Here is a 14,493-nt window from a genome sequence, read left to right as displayed (position 1 = left end):
GGTGCAGCTGAAAGCACATGCCTCTTCTATGGCCACCACTAAGTTCTAGGTTAGAGTCTTCCTCTGAGTACTCAGCCCTGTGTTGCCAAAATGCCAATAATTTTTTATGGTCCAACATATGAATAAACTTTATTTGATAATCCTTTCTGCTGGATATCATCTGTGTTCTACCTTCAGCCATAAATCTAAACTCACCCATCAGCCTAAACTCAGGATGTTCATTCATTTCGTTCATTGTTTTGTCATTCATTTAACAACTCTTGGGGCTAGGGATGTGGTTTGGTAGTAGAGCATTTGCCTGGCATGAATGAAGCCCTGGATTCGATCCCTAGCACCACAAAACAAAACATGCACGGTATGGAAGAAGTAAAGATGATTAGACTTGGTTTTTATCCTTGAGAAACTTTCAGTAGTTTTGGAGGTCTAGTCCATGATGGATTGGCCCCATGGCTTTGGGTCTGTCGTGAGGCAGCACATCATGGCTGGAGTTTGTTGTGGAGCAAAATCATATCTTGAGAAAAAGAGCAAAGATGAAAAATCCCATTTTCTGAAAAAGGTCCGTTATTCAGATTTTTTAAATTTTTAATTTTTTTGTGGTGCTGGGGATCAAACTCAGGGCCTTGAGCATGCTAGGCAAATGCTCTACCATTCAGCCACTTCCCCATTGGATATTCAGATTTTAATGTAAAATCTCCTGATTTTTAAGCATTGTAAAGCCCAAATGAAACACATTTATGAGTCCTTTTTTTATTATTTTGACTTTATCTCCAACAACAGTTTTGGCCCCTGAATCCATGTAATTCAGAGTGGTGTGGGTATAAGTCTCTTTCTGCCTCCCTGTGGTGACCAAAGATTGAGGATAAGGCCATCCCAAGAAGGCAAAGGGACTGTGGCACTAACACTGGTGTACAACGGCCCAGGAGCTCATGAAGTTGAGAAAGGACAGCTCATTTGAAGGGAAGCTGAGGAGTGGAATCTTGCTAGACACTGTCCATGTGGATGTGGCAGAGTAGTTGTCCTCTGGGGTGCCTTACTGAGGGCAGTCAATCAATCCTGCATATGTCTAGACTAGAGGTCTCAAAAGAAAAAGACTTTAGAGGCCAGGCACGAATGAAACCCCAAGGCTGTGGTTGTAAGATTGTATTGCTTAGACAAAACACACCCCCTAGCACCATTAGTGGCCCCTGAAAATGTAAATAGGACCTATTTATTTATTTGACCTATTTATCCTCTTGAGCTAATACATTCCATAAGTTTATCTATCCATATAATTTATCTATTATAAATTAGGAAAGGAAAAGTAAACACTATTGGGAAATGGGGAGGAAGATGGGTTCTAATCCCCATGTTTAGGGGTTTGATGAATATGCATATGTATGTGTATACTATGCCCCACAAATCCCTCAAATGTAGTACTTTATTTCAGTATTTCTCAAAGTTTTTTTTACTATGACTTACAGTAACAAATGCAGTTAACATCTAGTATAAACATACATTGAAACATGAAATTGACAATATTCCAACTTCTTGACCTATAAAAATGGTGATATATGGTTCAGCCTATATATAATGCAAACACAAGTTTTATGCAATGATACTTTACCTTGTTTTTGTTTTGTTTTGTACCATGATTGAACTCAGGGGCACTCAACCACTGAGCCACACCCCCAGACCTATTTTATATTTTAGAGACAGGGCCTCACTGAGTTGCTTAATGCCTTGCTAAGTTGCTGAGGCTGGCTTTGAACTTGTGATCCTCCTGCCTCAGGCTCTCAAGCCACTGGGATTACAGGCATGCTGCATCCAGCTTTCCCTTGCTTTTTTGATACCCATTAATTTACTCATTGAAATGCTGGTTACAGTACACTAAATTGATATCACTAGCAATAGCGCTAATAAGTCACAATCAGCTGCTTTATTTAATCTTCACAATTTTTAAAAATTATTTTTTAGTTGTAATTGGACACAATACCTTTATTTCACTTATTTATTTTTATGTGGTGCTGAGAATCAAACCCAGGGTCCTGCATGTGCGGGGCGAGCACTCTACCACTGAGCCACAACCCCAGACCTTCCCAACAATTTTTTAAGTTAGAAATCATCACTCTCTCCTATTCCCTTAAAAACACCTGAATGGGGCTGGAGTCTTGGCTCAGTGGTGGAGCATTTGCCTCCCATGCCTGAGGCACTGGGTTAGATCCTCCATCAACAGTTTTGGCCCCTGAATCCACAGTAATAAAATAAATAAAGGCATTGTGTTTACCTACAACTAAAATAAAATGTAAAAACACAACAACAATAACACCCAGGATGTTTATCCCTGGAAAGAGGTGACTTATTCTAGGTAGCTCCTATTAACTATTCACTGACTATTTATTGTGTGCTTTACTCTTTATCTCATTAAATCTGCATTCAAAATCTCTTGAGATGGACACCAACAATGGTAAATATGAAGTCTGGAGAGATCTAATCACTTATTTCCAGGCCAGGACTAGTAAGAGGCAGATTTCAGATTTGAGTAATTTTTTTAACCGCTAAATCCAAATTATTTTTACTACCTTGGAGCAAAGACCCAATTTCTTTTCTTTCTTTAATATATATATTTTAGTTGTAGATGGACCCAATAACTTTATTTTATTTATATGTGGTGCTGAGGATCGAACCCAGGGCCTCTCAAGTACTAAGCAAGTGCTCTACCACTGAGCCACAACCCCAGCCCTGTAGCCTAATTTCTAAGATAAGAGCTTTCCTTGGTTTTTGAAAGAAGGGCAAGTGCGCGCGTACATGTGCTCGCTGGCTCGCTCCTTTAAACTTTCGGTCCCGCTACACTTTATCTCAGGCCTTTGCACGACTTTTTAGGGTATGCTTGATCGTCTGGACCACCCCCTCTTCCAGCCCATCCAACAGCTGGAAGTCTTCACTGATCTCCATCTCTCTTCCCTGCCCCCATCAGGGACGTAGGAAGACCACTTCTCTCCCCCGGCTTTTTCCAGATGTAGATCTGCCAAAGACGCCCCAGTGAAGAGGGTGATGAATGAGGACCTTGGAGCCGAACTGGTGGGAAAGCGTTGATCCCTCAAAAAGCGAGGGAAAGGAATGGGAAGTCGGGGGGGGGGGGCGGTGAGAGGGGAGTGGAGCCACTGGTCGCGAGGAGTCCGTAAATACCAGGCACCCGAGCCCCCACCGCTGGGTCTATAACTTTGCCTTCCTCAGGAAGACGTGGAGAAGTGCTCCAGTCAATTCCTTCACCGGAATTGGGCTTAATTTTCTTATTTATTGCAAACCTCCAACCCATCAGGCGGTCCCAGAGTGTTTGTCTCAAGCTCCCTTCTCCCTGCAAGACAGCGTTCCAGTTCTCTCCCAGGCTTCCTCTCTTCAGGCCCCTCCCAAATCTACCATTCTCTGGTTCAGGGGGCGGAGTTGTGCCTCCTTTCTGGTTCCTTTAAGGGCGTCGACTCCTCCCCTATCGGAATCGCTGTCTGACGCCGGATGACAGCAGCGAGTTCGGTATGTCTATGCAAATAAGAGCCCCCTGCGGGCCAATGGGGAGCGGAGATGCCGGAACCGCGGACCAATGGGGCGGGGGCGCTGGGGCTCACCATATAAGGAGCGGCCTCGCCATAAAAGGAAACATTGTATCTCTTTATATGGGGGGAAGGGTCGGGGGATCCCTCCGCCGCCAGCGCGCGGTCCCGGCCCCCTCCACCCGCCGTCTCGGCTGCGGCCAGCAGCCCCTGCCCCCCGGTGGACGCTGACGGCCGCCGGGCGCGCCGCCCTAGCATACGGACAGGGGGCGCTGCGCGCGGCCTGGGGCAACCCGGGCCACAGGGGCAGGAAAGTGAGGGCCCAGGTCGGCCCGGGCGTGCAGGGGCCCCGGGTTAGCAGCGACGGCCGCAGCAGCTATAGCCGCACTAGGAGCAGCAGGAGTGCCGGGTTTAGCCGGGAAGCCGATGGCGGCGGCGGCAGCGGCTCCGATTCCTTGCTGACTGCCCGTCCGCCCTCCTGCATTGAGCGCCATGTTACCGAGCCAAGCTGGGGCTGCGGCGGCTCTGGGCCGGGGCTCGGCCCTGGGGGGCAGCCTTAACCGGACCCCGACGGGGCGGCCGGGGAGTGGAGGCGGCGGGACTCGCGGGGCTAATGGGGGCCGGGTCCCCGGGAACGGCGCGGGGCCCGGACCGGGCCGCCTCGAGCGGGAGGCTGCAGCAGCGGCGGCAACCACCCCGGCGCCCACCGCGGGGGCCCTCTACAGCGGCAGCGAGGGCGACTCGGAGTCGGGCGAGGAGGAGGAGCTGGGCGCGGAGCGGCGAGGCCTGAAGAGGAGCCTGAGCGAGATGGAGCTCGGCGTGGTGGTCGGTGGGCCCGAGGCATCGGCGGCGGCCGCTGGGGGCTACGGGCCGGTGAGCGGCGCGGTGAGCGGGGCCAAGCCGGGTAAGAAGACCCGGGGCCGGGTGAAGATCAAGATGGAGTTCATTGACAACAAGCTGCGGCGCTACACGACCTTCAGCAAGAGGAAGACGGGCATCATGAAGAAGGTACCAAGCCGGAGGCTGGTCGGCCACCGGGTACCGGGAGGGTGGGTAGGCACAGGGGGAGCCCGGGAGCAAGGCAGAGCTGAGGCGGAGGTGAGAGGCGGCGAGTCCGCAGGAGGTGTGTGGGAGGGGATGGTTGTTATCCGCGAAGGGCGAAAGGGGAGGGGCCGCCAGGGAAATGTGGGGAGAGGGGAGATGCCGCAAACGTCCGGAATAGAGGGAAGAGGCGCCGGGGTGGGAGTGACCGGCACGAGAGAGGAAGAGAGACCGGGCGGAGTGAAGGGGTGAGCAGTGGCTGCCGGGGAGGTGGCTAACGAGATGCCGGGGTCAGAGGTCCGGTGCACTTCGGTGTTAGGGAAATGCGTCGGAAAAGCAGGGAACAGGGAAGGTATGGAGATGAGAAGACCGGAGCTGTATGACAACAGTGAGCGAGCATGTGTGGGAAGAAGGTGGGCACCACAAGAGTAGTGCTGGCTAGAGGATAGGCAGGGCTAGGGACCAGGTGAGGGAGCCGGGCAGGAGGGCAGGAAAGCTCGTGCTGTCTGGAGTAGCCATCGGGTACCAAGTCCCGCCCTGGCCATGTGTCTTCCGTTGCTTCACTGGAAACCTCATGCTCCCGGTAGGACTGTCTGCAGAATCGCCTGTCTTTGGGGCAGATGGGGTTTCCAACCCTAGGGAAAATTTGGGCATGGACTTTGAGGGAAGGTCAGGGAAGTTTGTAGAAGTGCCTAGAAATGCCTCGTCCGAGTCATCTTGCGGGTAGAATATATGAGAATGGGTGGAAGCAGAGGAAATGAAAAACAAGCTACAACCTTGGGAACACTGGCTGGTATTGTTATCTGTGTGTGCATCCAAGGTGGGTGTGGAACTTTGTTGGGAGTAAGGATGGTATCTCTGGGGTCCCCTACCTGGCAGAGTATTTGGTGCCATCTCCCATCACTCCAGACAGTGTTACATCAGTGTCCCTTGTTACTTTATCATGAGTAGAGAAGGTTGTGTGGAAAGATAGTTCACGAAGAAAAACTTGCCTTTATTTTCCTTCCCTCCCTCTTTTCCTTTCTTCCTTCCTCCCTTCCTTCTCCCTCCTTCCCAAGACAAGTAGGAAAAAAGGTTAGTACAATGTTATAGGGCAGAAGGAAAAATTAGGTTATAGCAACAGGTTAGGACCTGGGAAGAACCATGAAACAGTTTGTGGCTTAGGTGGTCCCTTATCATTAATGTGATGTGTGAATTCCAGTGTCATAGGGTTCTAGCCCTATCCCTGTGACAGGGAGGAGAGAGGGAGGCTCCATCCACTGGGAGCTAACTGGGTCCCTCCATGTCCCCTGAGGTTATATGCTCCATCCCTGGGGACACAGTGACTGTTTGCTGGCTATCTGTGTTCTGGGGAGAGGCATGGATAGTTTTACTGCTCATAGCTCACTTTCATATACACTGACGGGACCCTTGTAGAGTCACTAAAGATGAAGGTCATTATAGAAGTGGGGGCTGGAGATCTCTGTGTATTCTTCTCTTTCCTTCTTCCTGAGGAAGGTTGAAGATAAAAAGTTTTGCTGACTTGCCCATCTCCCTCCCCATCCCCCAGGCCTATGAGCTGTCCACGCTGACAGGGACACAGGTGCTGTTGCTGGTGGCCAGTGAGACAGGCCATGTGTATACTTTTGCCACTCGCAAACTGCAGCCCATGATCACCAGTGACACCGGCAAGGCACTGATTCAGACCTGCCTGAACTCGCCAGACTCTCCACCCCGCTCAGACCCCACCACAGACCAGAGAATGAGTGCCACTGGCTTTGAAGAGCCAGATCTCACCTACCAGGTGTCGGAGTCTGACAGCAGTGGGGAGACCAAGGTGTGTTTGTATCACAAACGTAAGAGGAGGGAAGGGAAGGGGATCTCTTTCCCTACCTGGCTCAGTATAGGTAGAAAGGTGTCTACAAAGGTGGGTAGAGCCAGGTTAGTGTCCCTTATCCTAGGGGACAGGTGTCCATCCTCCATTCCTGACAGGAGGCCGGCCCCCTAGATAAGCGGGCGGCCTCCGTGCCCATATAAGGCCTGCTCGGGCTCCACGCCGGCCTCCCGCCCGCAGCCCGCCTGCCTGGCAGAGCCTTTGCATTCCTCCCGCCAGCTGTCTCCCTGCTGGGGGCGGGGGTGTTACTTAGCCCTGCCCTCCTGGTAGACTGGGTCGCCCGGGAGTAGGAAGGGAGCACTTTGGGTCCCAGGGTCCTGGGAACTCAGTACTGTTGGCAGGCGGGCTGGCCGACTGGGCGGGGGACTACCTTACTAGCTAGCCGCCTATCCCTTCAGGGTGTTGAGGCCTGTGCAGTTAGGGAGTGTATTCGCCTGCTGCTAGGGATGCCGGCCCCTAGTTACGCCTCCCCCTTCCAATTCCCGGTAAGGAGATGGGGCGGGGCTTCCTCTTTGCTGTCTGGGGAGCTCCACCTTCCGGGTGTGTCTTAACTAACTGGCCAATGAGAGGAAGGGACACTGTTTGCCTTAGCAACGCCTCTACCAATCAGTGGCCTTGAGCCCAGCTGCTTAGCAAACATCCCTCGCTGACCCACCCCCAGCTTTTGAGCCCCCTATTAACTCAGTTTGATTTAGGCTTGGTGGTTGGTTTTAAGCTCCTGGCTTTCTCTTTCCCCTTCTAAGAACAGAGCTGCCCCTCCCCTCTTCCCTCCCGCCCCCATGAGGAGAGAGAGTCAATGCTCCAGTCTTCCCCTCTATTAGTTCCTACACCTGTAATCATTTTCAGACCCCTGTAGCAATAGGAAATTCTGGTGGATGAGTAAGTTACTAGGTAGTTTAAGTCTTAAGCATTTAGCATAGTTCTTCAGTGCCAGAACTCTAAGATCTCTCTCACATCCTGAGTTCCCTGAAAAACTCTCAGTCATCTTAGAAGCCTGGCAGGTCAGAGCTGGAAGAACCCTTTAAAGATAAGATAGTAGTTTTTGTGTCTATAACACAAGGAAGAGGAAGACTGAGGCTTAGAAAAAGAAAGTAATTTCCTCAACTTTATACAGATGGTTATTGCCAGAGCTGGAAACAGACCCTGGTCATGATTTGTGACCACAGTCCACTGGGGCAGAGAATCCAGGAAGTTCTGATGATGATAATCATGACTATCATTGTCATCATGATCACAAGAGTAGCAGATATGTATTTGTCTTTATGTGCCCGGTAATAGTCTCTAAATGTTTTTGGATATGTTAGCCTATTAAATCTAAACAGAAATTTATGAGGTATTGTCCTACTTTTAGTCATTTATTTTTATTTTATTTTTATGGTGCTGGGGATCAAACCCAGGGCCTCACAAATGCTAGGCCAACTGTCTACCACTGAGCTGTGCTCCCAGCCCTCTACGCTTTCAGAGGTAGAAAACTGAAGCTTAGCAGCCTCATAACTTGCCCAAGGGTCCTGCATCAGATATTGTGGAGCTGGGATTTGAACCAAAGCACACTGATTTCAGTCTGGGCTCTCAGTCCACACAAAGCTTCTGCTGGGTGGGGTCTGGTAGAAGCTCACTATTTCATCTTTACTCTGGGTATAGGACACACTGAAGCCGGCGTTCACAGTCACCAACCTGCCAGGTACCACCTCCACCATCCAAACAGCACCTAGCACCTCTACCACCATGCAAGTCAGCAGCGGCCCCTCCTTCCCCATCACCAACTACCTGGCACCAGTGTCTGCTAGCGTCAGCCCCAGCGCTGTCAGCAGTGCCAACGGGACTGTGCTGAAGAGTACAGGCAGCGGCCCCGTCTCTTCTGGGGGCCTTATGCAGCTGCCTACCAGCTTCACCCTCATGCCCGGTGAGTCACAAGAGGCAGGGAGAGATTCATCCTCCCTGGGCCAAATTGAGCATGCTCAGAGTGGGTTTAGAACTGGCATGAGGAGACCCTTTTTCTCAGCTCAGAACAAGGGTTAGAGCCTTAGAGAAACCTTATATATCCTATTGGTAGATTGCTGTCCTCATCAGTAAGTTTCAACTGTATATTCTAGCCATTCTAGCTAGCCCAGCCATGTTCCTCCAATGTTATGGGGACAGTAGACATTCCATTACTCTCCTATCTTGACTGGAGAGCAGATTATGTCCTTGATGGGTCATTTGAAGAAGGTAGAGGTAAGGTTTCGGGAAGGAGAAGAAAGGAAGCCCCTGGAGAGGAAATTCAGGGCATGGAAGACCTGTTTGGCTGTTAGGAAAGAGGGTTGGGAGTTTGGGACCAGTGTGCCAGACCCTAGGACTGGAGTGTTTAAACATGTTTGCAGGTGGCAACTGGGCAGGATAGAGCCCAAGTAAGACTCTGTGTCTCGTAGGTGGGGCAGTGGCCCAGCAGGTCCCAGTGCAGGCCATTCAGGTGCACCAGGCCCCACAGCAAGCGTCTCCCTCTCGCGACAGCAGCACAGACCTCACGCAGACCTCCTCCAGCGGGACAGGTATAACTTGCAGCCTTGTTGCCCTTCCTGCTCTGTCTCACCCCACGAGGCCTAGCAGCAGATACCCAGCTATATCCTTCCTGTATGTAAAGTAAGAGAGTTTCTTAAAGTAGAAACTGAGGCATTTGGCATAATTTTAAGGAAAAGTCAGGTGAGAATGCTGGATTTTAAATCCTTCCCTGCAGTGGGCTTGTGGATTCCAGGAGGAAATTAAGGATCACTGAAGTTACCTCTTTCTTATTTAGATAAGGAGAAGTTGTTTGTCCTAAAACCCAGCATTTAATCAGTTATCAGGAAGGACTCGTGGGGCAGTTATCTCCTTGTGGGGAAGGTATTATAGAATTTGAGTAACCATAATTTCCCTCAGGTATCTTTGGTTATTTCACCCCTCAGGTATCTTTGGTCATTTCAGAAACAATAGGATTATCTCAAACTTACTTTTAAGTTATCTTTATTTCAACCTTATTACACAAAGTGTGGTCTAGGGACGGGGAGCACCAGCATTACCTGGGAGCTTGTGGAAATACAGAATCTTAAGCATCACCTCAAACCTACTGAATCAGAATCTGCATTTTAACAAGATTCCTATGTAACTGTATGTTTGTTAACATTTGAGAAGTGCTTGTTTAGAAGATGAATTTGTGAGGTTTGAGTTTAGAAAGAGGGAGGAGGCATAAGAACAAATTTTTAAAAAATGGGATGATGGAGCACTCTAAAGAGAGAATCTGAGTTTCCTGGGAGTGGGTTAGTCCTTAAAATCTTAGGGCTTGAGAGCAAAAAATTCAGTAGATGGACAATCCAATAGTACAAATGATGGGATATAGTCAAAGGTTGGTGCTTTTGTGTTTCGGGAAAAAAATAAGCTTTTCTTAGCTGGTGACTAAGAGAGCAGAGTTATAGTCTCGTCAAGCTTCTGACCGCCTGGGACATTGAGAAAAGATCTTGGAGACTGGAATCCTGGGATAGGAAGGGAGATATCAGAGAGACTAGTGCCTGATATGTGTCTGTGTTTTCCAGTGACGTTGCCCGCCACCATCATGACATCATCCGTTCCCACAACTGTGGGAGGCCACATGATGTACCCTAGCCCCCATGCGGTGATGTATGCTCCCACCTCGGGCCTAGCTGATGGCAGCCTCACCGTGCTCAATGCCTTCTCCCAGGCGCCATCCACCATGCAGGTGTCACACAGCCAGGTCCAGGAGCAAGGTGAGGGGAAGGGCAGGGTTGAAGGAAGGAGGACCATTTCCTCCCTTATACACTCAAATGTTCCAACTCCCACACTGAGGTATACATGCTCATACACACACACTTGGATGCCAATACATATTTCCTGCTCGCACGCACACACACACACACACACACAGACTTGGATACTCTCACATACACTAGGACACCTTGTCTACTTGGACCCTCATACCCACAGGTACTCTCAAGACATATTGGGCACTGAGACTCACCAGTCACTTGTGCATTGCCACTTCTCCAATAGCTGTAAGATCCTCTTCAGCAAACATGAGTGTGTATCTCTTATGGTTTCCAATGCAGGTGGCGTCCCCCAGGTGTTCCTGACAGCGCCATCTGGGACAGTGCAGATCCCTGTTTCTGCAGTCCAGCTTCACCAGGTAGGTGGGGGCACCTCTCACATCATCCCACATAGCTACTGCATCTTCAGCTGGGTGGACATTATTACCAATTGGTCAGAGCCCACATCCTAATTTGTTTTCTGCTCAGGCCTTTGGTGGGCAGGCAGGTAGGCCAGCAGCAGACTGGTTGATCCTTCTGCCCACTTCCTCATATACCCCCTTCCCTCCAGATGGCTGTGATAGGGCAGCAGGCCGGGAGCAGCAGCAACCTCACCGAGCTACAGGTGGTGAACCTGGATGCCGCCCACAGCACCAAGAGTGAATGATCCGCCCGCTGCCCTGGACAGATGGCCCAAGGGACGGCACCACTTATTTATTGTTGCCTTTTCACGTTTTCTTTACACACTTGTTGACGGGCCGCAGGAGGGAGGCAGGGAGGAGGAGCGGGCAGCCACGGGACTATGCCCTCTCACTCCAGCCAAAGAAATGGGCCTGCCTGCCCTCCACCTGTCCTCCCTCACTTTTCCTTCCTTCCTGCTCCACCTCCTATTTCTGTTGACGGTGGGGCTGTCCTCCCTCCTCAGACTTTCCTCAACAGCTTGGCTGGATGTTTGCCATGAGTATTAGCTTACCCAATGGGACCGTGTCCCACCTTCCCACTCACAGGCCTTCTGTGGGACTGGACACTGTGTCCTCCCCTGAGGAAGCGGTTGGGACTCTCTCTCCAGCCTCCTTGCTGACCCCAAGTCAGCACTGTGTCTGCCACAGGCTGGGTCTAAGGAGCCCTGTACCTTCCCCTCAGGGAGCCAGCTGAGGAGATGGGAGCTTCTTCCCTCATGCTGCCGCCCTCTGCCCCTTCAGCTCCTGAGTAGCTGGGCCTGTGCACTGGGCAGGTTCCTGGGGCCACCTGCCCTGCCTTGCCATTCCCCATGGACCTCCAGGGGCTCTTGGGTTGGAGGGAACCACCAGCGTTCCCTTCTTCCCTTTGTCTTCCCCCCCCCCACTCCTCCCAGCTGCTTTACTTAAAGTTGATTTTGAACTTTTTATTTGAGGAGACGAAGTGAAAACAAATCTATAAATATATATTTTTAAAATATTTAACTTTTTTTTATGGCGTTTTTCTCATCCCCCTCCCTACCCGAACTCCCCTTCCCTGGGGAGCCCAAGGGCTCCCCAGAACTGGCTGGAACCCTGGGGACAGAGTCACCCCATGAGCTTGGGGTCCGCCAGTGTGTGGGGGAGATCTGGGATCACCCGGTCCTGAGTTGTTTCCAGGAGAAAGCCGGGGGAGGGGCCCTCAGGCCGTGCCCTGAAGGGGTGGGGAGGGTGACCCACAGCTCTGGGCCTCTTTTTGCCCTTTAGGCTGTTGCTCCGGAGAGGGAAGAGGGAGACCAAATGTGGGGGTGGGGTGGGAGGGTGTCAGGTAGAAGCAACTGAGTTCATTTGTGCCACACACATGGGCATTGCAGCCTTGTGCTCCCCCAGGCCTGCAGCTGCCTGGGGCCCAAGTTGCAGTGAGCAGGGTGGGATCTGGGAGGGGGGAGAGGCAGGAATGGGGGGTCAGAAGTGGGAGCAGCTTTTGGGCTGAGTATAGAGATGGGGAGCCAGAAATGGGCAGCTCTCCCAGGGAGTGAGCAGCTACTGTAACTTTTTTAAATTAAGACAAAAAGCCTTGAAGAAAATGACTTTATTTTTCTAAGTGTAACCTCAGTATTTATGTAATTTGTATAGGGGCCATGCCCCACCCCACCCCTGCTCCCTTAGGGTAGAACTTGAGGGTGGGCCACCATGGGGGAAGATTTTTACCCTGTGTCAGAGCCTACCTTCACCACCTGTATCCAGAAAGGGAGCTTTTTCAGAAATGGGGCAGCAATTGGGGTGGAGTTTTATTAACCCCTTAACGACTGCCTTCAGTAGGAACAAGCCTGCTTCTGTGATTAGGTGAAGGGGTGGGGGAAGATTCTACGCACAGCCTAGTTATCAAGAGGATGATTTGCCGACACAATTAAGAACCCCCTAACCTCTAACCCCCATTGCTGTCTTGCCCCAAATTAGAGTACCAAGATGGAAGTTGCCTTCCTAGGCTTTCTCCTGGAGATAGCTGGGGCTTATGGGTGGTTTTTAAGGCTGGGGCATGGCAAATCAGGGGCCAGAGTTGGGGAGCTTGGGACTCAGGTCTGTAACTGCCCAACCCCTTTTCTCTGCTCTTGTTTCACTCCACCACCACTCACTCACTCCCCAATCCCCCACCCAGAGGAGGAGATGTTGATGAATTTCTCTCCTTCCCACAAAAGACAGACCCAATGAGTGAATCAGGCAAAGTGCTTACAATGTGTGTTGTGTGAATGTGGCCTTGGGAGAACATGCGCATCAGGGATGAGGTGGCATTTATATGTGGAGCAACCCTTGGTGTTTCCCTTACTTGATGGCTCTGGGGTATGTGTGTGTGCCTGAGTGAATGTGTGTGTGTGAATGTGGGGTGTGTGTGTCAGTGGTTTCTACTTCCCCTGGGATACTGACCCAGGAATAGTGGACATGGTCACAGTCCTATGTACAGAGCTTTCTTTTGTATTAAAAAAAAAAAATACTCTTTCAATAAATGTATCATTTTTGTGCACAGACTGTGGGGTCTTTGGCTCTGTTTTTCAACATAGGGAGGGAGGTGCAAACATGAAACAAATCCCAAAGCTGTTCCAAGAAACAAATCTGGCTGCTTGATGAAAACGGAATGTTAAGGGGTGCTTTGTGCTGTTGGATTCTATATGATTTAAAGAACTTGGTGGGCGGGCGGGGGGGTTGTCTCCCTATGCATAGTTTTGCTAGGTGCTTTAGGCCAGCAGAATCAAGCAATTTTAATTAACAGGGTATGTGGGATCAATTACCCAAAGTATTGCTGATAAGTTTGGGGAAATCATGGCACGTGACCTGCTGAAAAGCCCTACGGTGGGAGATTACTATGTTTCAGAATGGATGAAGTAACCGGAGATAATAGGAAGGCAGACCTAGTAAAGAGAAGGGAAGTTTTCCTGTTGACTACATGGAAAGGGCAGCCCACTGCCGCTAAGAAGGAGCAACCAGTGATACTGCACTCCTGTAGCGCGCCGCCTTCACACGCCCCTCTCCACGAGCACGCGGCCCGCGAGTAGTACGCATGCTCCACGTGCGCCGTTTCGCTACGCTCGGCGTGGACCGCTGTGGGACCCGTAGATCGTAGAAGCTAGGCGGTGAGTGCACTCGCTAAGTGACCCGGAAGGGAGCTGCTGAGGAGGCGGGACCTGGACGGCGGGTCCCAGCTAGGACCGGTCTGGACGGTGGGAGGTGAGAGGAGGTTCTGCGCCCGACCCAGTCCCTCCCCAATCTCTTATCCTTTACCCACTCTCTGTGAGGCTGACGAGGGAACCAGGACTTACTCTGAGATTTTGCTCGGTCCTGTCAACCTTCTCTGACCGCGCCCCCCACCATGCTTACCCGGCATCCCTACTCTGTCCCTCAATCCCATTCTTTTGCTGTACAGGTCTCCACCGCCCCACTGTGCTGCAAACGTGAGACTGGCCTTGCTCCCCGCTGGGCTCAGTCCCCGCAGCCAAACCTCACCCCTACATCTGTTTATTGCTCCTGGTCTAGGCCCACGCTGCGCCTCCTCAATTTTCCTCCCACACCCGCCGGGCCTATTCATTTTATTCCTCCTGGCGCTAATCAGTTGCTGATTGCTGGGAGGCTGGTTACCTCCCGGTCTCTCCCTACCCCCGCGCTCAGTGAATCCCTACCCCCATTGAAGTCCACATCTTTTATGTCTCTTTCTCTTCTGTCCTTTCTTGTCTTCTATTCTGTACCCTTACACAATCCCGTCCGGTTCATCTTACATTCTTATGCTTACTATTCCCTGTTGCCTCTATACTGCTTATCACACATGGATTTTCCTGATCATACTACTACCTTTT

General features: G+C 51.0%; 2 protein-coding genes across 2 annotated transcripts in view; both read left to right on the top strand.

Moving 5' to 3' along the window:
* The first annotated feature begins 3,664 nt into the window (after positions 1-3,664).
* Srf (serum response factor) lies at positions 3,665-11,648 on the top strand. The gene is made up of 7 exons (XM_076858690.1): positions 3,665-4,532; positions 6,115-6,381; positions 8,080-8,341; positions 8,847-8,966; positions 9,984-10,175; positions 10,515-10,591; positions 10,783-11,648. Exons 1-7 carry the CDS (start codon positions 4,017-4,019, stop codon positions 10,876-10,878), a joined length of 1,530 nt encoding a protein of 509 aa, XP_076714805.1. The 5' UTR covers positions 3,665-4,016; the 3' UTR covers positions 10,879-11,648.
* Positions 11,649-13,804: 2,156 nt separating this feature from the next.
* Cul9 (cullin 9) overlaps positions 13,805-14,493 on the top strand; it is a 36,488-nt gene continuing 35,799 nt past the window's right edge. Inside the window, exon 1 of the mRNA XM_076858689.1 lies at positions 13,805-13,870. The gene's annotated coding sequence lies outside the window, so the exon portion shown is untranslated. The remainder of the gene's footprint in view (positions 13,871-14,493) is intronic.

The sequence above is a fragment of the Callospermophilus lateralis genome, chromosome 6 (genome assembly GCF_048772815.1).
Source record: "Callospermophilus lateralis isolate mCalLat2 chromosome 6, mCalLat2.hap1, whole genome shotgun sequence".
In the NCBI taxonomy this organism is placed as follows: domain Eukaryota; kingdom Metazoa; phylum Chordata; class Mammalia; order Rodentia; family Sciuridae; genus Callospermophilus; species Callospermophilus lateralis.
Note: the sequence above shows the minus strand (reverse complement) of the source record. Positions and strands in the feature narration are given on the sequence as shown.

Excerpts from the sequence above, each read along its gene's own strand:
- Srf (XM_076858690.1), top strand. The coding sequence starts at position 4,017 with ATGTTACCGAGCCAAGCTGGGGCTGCGGCGGCTCTGGGCCGGGGCTCG. Across the intron at positions 6,382-8,079 it reads ACAGCAGTGGGGAGACCAAG|GACACACTGAAGCCGGCGTT; the intron begins GTGTGTTTGTAT and ends CTCTGGGTATAG. Across the intron at positions 8,967-9,983 it reads GACCTCCTCCAGCGGGACAG|TGACGTTGCCCGCCACCATC; the intron begins GTATAACTTGCA and ends TGTGTTTTCCAG.